The 6,437-nt window shown below is 39.0% G+C and overlaps 1 protein-coding gene across 1 annotated transcript; it reads right to left on the reverse strand.

The window, feature by feature from the left end:
- Positions 1 to 2,623: 2,623 nt before the first annotated feature.
- Positions 2,624 to 3,832, reverse strand: LOC149063000 (uncharacterized). Its single transcript, XM_089227693.1, has 3 exons — positions 3,703 to 3,832; positions 3,140 to 3,638; positions 2,624 to 3,078 (listed from the first exon to the last, which is right to left on the reverse strand). The coding sequence occupies exons 1-3, from the start codon at positions 3,757 to 3,759 to the stop codon at positions 2,852 to 2,854; spliced, it is 783 nt and encodes a 260-aa protein (XP_089083819.1). The 5' UTR covers positions 3,760 to 3,832; the 3' UTR covers positions 2,624 to 2,851.
- Positions 3,833 to 6,437: the final 2,605 nt, after the last annotated feature.

The raw sequence follows: 6,437 nt of genomic DNA on the forward strand, positions 1-6,437 counted from the left end.
CTTGTGCTTGGCGAGACCTATGCGTGACACACAACTACTGGTGATGGCTGAAATTTGTGAACCGCTGTCCAAAAGAACTCTTACAGAATGTAAAACGCCACAACTGTCCTTTACACGGACAATTGCTGTCCCAAATACTACCATGGAGTTTGTTCGTGAAGTTCCAGAAAATTGCACTTGACTGCTAGACCCAGGGATAGATGAATCCACGACGTTGGTGTTGGATTGATCCGAAACCTGCGTGATGTTTGAAGTTGGCGTTGTTAAGTGTAATAAGGTATGATGTCGTTTCTGACAAATGCGACAACTTGACTTTGAAGAACATTTATTTACCATATGCAAAGTACTCAAACATGAAAAACATAATTTGTTGGTAGATACAAAATCTCGACGCTTTTCGACGGTAGTCTGCTGAAAAGCCACGCATCGATAAATAGTATGAGCTTCGTTGCAGAACGCACATTTAAACTGTTTTTGATTAACCGATTTTTCATATGTAGTTGACATAAACGATTTTGAAGTTTGACGAGATCTACCGGTTGTAACATTCTTCTCGGCCCGCTCAACTCTTACAGAACCTTGTATGTTTTCGAGAACTTTACAGCGTTGTTGAACAAATTCTAATAATAAATCAAAATCTGGCATTTGATTTGGCGCCAAACTTATTTCGAACGAACGACGAGTGGCTGAATCTAGTGCCTTTGAAGCGAGATGAAATAGAATGAAACCGACGAGGTCATTGACACCGAGTTCCTTTATGGCGGCAATATTTTCCCGAAAAACATTGACAAATGCGTTCAATGCAGATAATGATTCTTGCGCTATTGGTTTAAAAGTAAACAGTTTATCGACGTGGGCGGTAGCTAAAAGTCGTTGATTATTGAAACGATTTAATAACGCTCCCCACGCTAATTTGTAATTTGACGCCGATAACGGAAAAGTTTTAACTATGGTAAGTGCCGATCCCGTTACGCACATTAAAAGATACTGGAACCGTCGAATATCACTTATATCCGGGTTCTCATGAACGGCAGATAAAAATGTGTCTCGAAAGAGAGACCAAGACAAAACATCGCCGTTAAATTTGGGCAACTCAATTTTCGGTAACGCGCTTAGCGTTGGTGCGGCTATCGTAGTCGATTGAGAATCTTTTTTTGATAAACGAGATATGATATGCTTTATTTTAAAATACATTTCTTCAACGGACTTGGAGACAGGCTCATCAGCTTCGTTGAATTCCCCGATATTGTCATTCATAATAAGTGCATCGACAACAGCCTCCTGTTCTAAACGAAATTTTGAAACAACTGTCTCAAACGAATCAATACGTACGTCAAGCTCACACTTTTCGACATCGCCTGACTCGACATGCACAGCGAGTGTATGCATTTCACGAATTGATTCAAAATGACGATCACGCATGAAACGTGCCCGCGTAATAGCACGCTGAGCTTTAGTCACATTAGAAGTACCCGGCATTGTGAACAAGACAATAAATACCAAAATTGAGCTATCCGGCTCGCAAGGACCAAAATGTATGGTGAGGCAACCTGATTAGAGCAGCCGTGCAGCGGCGACGGCGAGGTGATCGCCAGGTATTGCCCGCACTCGAACTATAATGGAGTATGGTAATAATTGTCGTGCGATATTAGTGGACTGTAAGGCGGAAAGATGATAGAGAAAATAGAAAAGGAAAATATTTAAATATATGACAGTATTAGTTACGATTTATTGTAACGGTCGGTAAAAAATAATTCTAATATTCTATGCACTTAAAACTAGTGTTAGTAAATATATGTGGCACGTTCACAATACGAACGGCAAAATAAATATGTGGGAATAAAATAGCAATACAAACAAATAATAATTCAAATTTCGCGAATAAATCAATACGGTAGGTAGGTAAACAACAAAATATTATGGTACGTGTGTACGACCTGATAGCGGCGAGACTGATAGCCGCGGGACTGATAGCGACGAGACTGATAGCGACGAGTGTTGACAACCGATGGTGCTACAGTTGTCCCGGTACCATAATGAGCAGCCTGATGAAGGTGGTTGACTGGGCGGCGACGACACACCACAACGTCGACTTGGACCAAAATTTTACAGCCGACGGACGGCCAGACTCAACACGTGAGGAACGCGACGGATCGCACTACGCACACAGCGGACGGGCGATAACGGTGGAATACTGCGGTTTTAGCACGGGCGGCCACAACACGCGATTTGTGTGTGCAACGAGGGGCACGACACGGAACAAAAAACAATACAGAGCCACAGACGGCTCGACCGCACGGAAAGCCAAGATGGCGTTATTGACGACGACGGCGCGCCGGTTCGCAATAGTCACATAAACTCCGGCCTACGGAAAGAAAAAAACGGCTCCGGAACAGCGACTCGCGACTCGTGACTATTGTATACGACTAAAAAGCACGGCCGCTGCTAGCGTGCGGCGGGGTAACGACCGTCGGCAGCACGCCGATACCGGTTCCCTCTCCGGAGATATCGGAACGGTCGCGCGGCGAGTGTGGTAACGAAGATAACGTAGGGTGAAGTCCAAGACCGGCATCTCGTACCGAACACAAAGGAAAAACAATGTAATTACAATGGCTACACTAATAATCATACCTACATCAATACATTACGCAGCGCGTTTTAGTACCCCCGCTGACCCGACCGAATTATCCCAGCTTGCACCAGGGTAAGACTGTCAGGGAGAGTGGCTCGGGGGCTTACAACCAAATAAACAAAAATATACAGATTTACAGACAATATTATACAAATCAAGATCGTCAACTTTAATAATTTGTTGATAGCAGCCTGTAGGAGATGAATCGCTGAGCTCTTTTTAGGATGGCAAACGTCGTCGCCTTTCAATTGCCTGTCTCCTCCTCTCTTCCTCCTCCTTCAACGTCATAATCTGCTCCACCATCCTTTCGACCTTGACGTACATGTCAACGCAGTACTGTTGAAACAACCCGCGATATCTCAATAGATGATTGTCAACATCTTGTCGAATCATCAATCGATATGCATAAAAATTCATTGAGATGACATTTTTATTCGTTTCTTCTCCTGAAATATAAATTCAAACTTAGTTATAGTATGCAAAAGAAATGATGACCTGTAAACAAACCTGTCATTGGGTTGACCATCTTTATATTTAAGTGATAGCCATCCTCTCCTCGACAGAACATCAACGGGTATTGAAGTGCATCATATGACCGATGAGACTCGTACACGGGCTGCAATTGTCCACCATCGCGACGCTTAAGAACAATATCGCGTGATGCCACATTTTCGCCAACAATCACCACTGCAACTTCATTGATAGTGGGAGCATTGAATTGTCTTTCATGGCTTCCAGAGGGTCTTTTGTCTGCTCTGATAATGATTTTGTGGTCGTCAGAATGCATTGTGTCCAATGCGGTTTTGAACATTCTGACCAATTGATTATGCTCATGCGGAAGAATTTGCAATTGTCCGAATATTTCACGTTTATTCGCAGGAAAAATTGCACACCGCTGTTCTAGATCATTTTCCGAATTACCAACGGAATATATCTGAAGGAACTTATGATCTTCGTTTGGTTGTGGTAACAAAGCGCCTGCTCGATGTTGAATTTGTCCTTGAATCTGAATATTTAAATGGTCATTTGTAAAAAAAAAAAAGATGTGTTATTATTACAAACGCCTTTACCTTATAACTCGGGTTGTAGCCTGGTTGTTCAATAACTTCTGCTCCAAATGACGTCATTTGAAAACTTCCGTTATATTTTTGTGTATTCGCCAGGAAATGTTTTGATTGGATTGTATTTCCATAGAGAAACGAATACAATGGCTCTGTGGTTGAGCTGAAACTGGTAATTTAACCTTGCCACCAGCGCAGCATAAGACGGGGGTTTCCAATCGAAACTTCAATGCCTTGCAATGCTGGTATACGATATATAATGAGCCGATATCAACACACAAAAGATCTTTGTAAGCGACTGCGGAATCGTATTCGAAAACAGCGCGGGCCTGTATATTATGAGCACGTCTAAATTCATTAATGTTTCTTGCATTACGTGTACGCCGTCCAATGTTTGTTCTTCTCATAGGAGGCATGATTCAAGCATAAAAATTCTCTCCAAAAAACAATAGTCGTTTTTGATTGAAAAAATTCATAAATAACATAAAACGATGTTTCAAAATAAAATGAATAATGTGCCAACTATTATTATTATTATTATTATTTTACTCTAAAGTTCTAAGTCTCTATAATAAAAAATGTATATCAACCAGAATATAAAAATATTTTTTTTTTCGATTTTTATCGATATTAATCGATTTCAAGCCCTGCTATTATCGATATTTGTATTATTATTTATATTATATTTATATTTTTATCTGCTAGAGGGCGCCACCGGTGTAACTCAGTTTTTGTCTCTAAATCTCTAACTCACAGGATTTAGGTCCATAATTTATGCTATAAACCCGCTCCCCGACATTCTCTATCATTAAAAAAAATTGAGCCAAATCGGCCCAGCCGTTCTCAAATGATGCAATTTCGAATTTTTTGTCTCCATTTTTATATATATAGAAATCCGGGGTACGCGTATAGTAATACTAATATAAAAAGAATCAGAACAGATGATTCTTTTTACGTATGATGAATTAATAAATATATAATAATAAAGGTTGGTAGTAAATAGACCTGTGCAACCGCTCTGTAAATTGATTCCTGGCTGGTAAGGTTGGTCTGGCTCCTGACGACGAATAATTGAAGGCAAATCTAATTCGCGATATAAAACCGGCTCGGCAATGTAGCAAACACGTCAGGCCCCAACTATCTTGGGACTTACGAGGTGTTACTACGCTTCACGGTATAATTATATTACAAAATAATCAACCACGGGATGGGTCGGTTGACCACGAGGTCACAAAAAAGGACGTACAAACGTGCAAAACCGCAGACACACACGCCAGGTTCGGCGGGTGGCGAAAGACAAAAGTAATGGCGATGCCCGGGCGATCGCAAATCTGGACATTGGCCGGAGAATATATAGGTTGTAGAGAGGGAATTACTTATCGCGAATATTCCGCGCTGATCGCGCGACTTGGAAAGCCTTTGGCGACGTAGGCGATTCGGCGGGAAGTCAACCGCGTTCGAACATCCCTCTTCATTCAAACAGTCATATGCCTAAAATATTTAAGTATTCAAAAAAATATTTATTACCTATCTATTGAATTTTAAATAATTACCTTCCAACAGTCAGAAATGATCGTTGTCCCCGGTAAAATCCATTCTTTTATTATGTCGAGTAATGTCGTTTTATCTCATTTCTCCACTGGGACAAGAAAACATTTATTGGTTCCTCGCTCGAAACCTCCAAATACCCATTGCTCTTCAACTGCGTGTCCCCTATAGTATTTCCGTTTTCCAAATTTACTTTCGTCAAATTCCACTTCAACACCCACTCCACCAATTTTAACTTTATGAACAACTAGTCCATCAAACATTACTTCTCGACAGAAATTTGACCAATCAACAATAATATGACGGATAATTTCTAACTCACTCAAAATGAATGACTGCATGGTATGTTGGAGGCACAAATAGGACCAAGCAACTATTTTAAATATTGAAAGGTGTGACTTTTCGAAAAATGTATTTTTCCTCGTCGGCACCTGGGTTAAAAAAGGATCGATTTAGAACGTACTTACTAGATAGCCAGATAGGTACTTACCTCCAAACAAAGCCATCGATAGAATCATTCCGTGACACTATTTTTAAAATATGACCACGAGGGCATTTGTATTCTCCACTTTTTGGAATTAAATTCCATTCGTGGAGTAAAATAATAATATCCTCATTAATTTTCCCGGAGGTTTCACAATTAAATATTTTAAAATTTATTAAAAGATTTAAACTTGACATACAAACTGACTAACGCAGTTGTATTTAAATAAGAATTTTTGAATAATTACCTACTCGCTATTGCACTGTCAGGCAGACTAAATTAAATATTCAATGACGGCACAATGTAATCTAGATTAGATGGTATTGTATAGTTAAAGTATTTATTATATTGTATTTATCGTATTAAATATCTATCAATATTATTATTAAAATTAAAATATTAAAATAAATTATATAAAACTATTAGGATATTATTTATAAAAAATTCATGATTGTACATTTTAATTGGACTACGTTCTATATTTATATCAATATCGCCATTTTATAACTATCTCATTATTACTAAATTGTTAATTAAATTATTTTTATGATGATAAAATAAGCTCTATCTATTTAGTTATTTTGCAATTATCAACAAGTAGACAGGCTAATGATTATGATTCTAATATATTATATTATAATATATTGAACCTTGTTAGTTAAAATAATATAAGTATAAAGTGGCTCCCTTCGCCTACTGGCTCTGGTCCCAA

This window comes from Diuraphis noxia, unplaced genomic scaffold, assembly GCF_037042655.1.
Source record: "Diuraphis noxia isolate RWA-SAM2 unplaced genomic scaffold, SU_Dnox_SAM2 contig0001, whole genome shotgun sequence".
NCBI lineage: Eukaryota > Metazoa > Arthropoda > Insecta > Hemiptera > Aphididae > Diuraphis > Diuraphis noxia.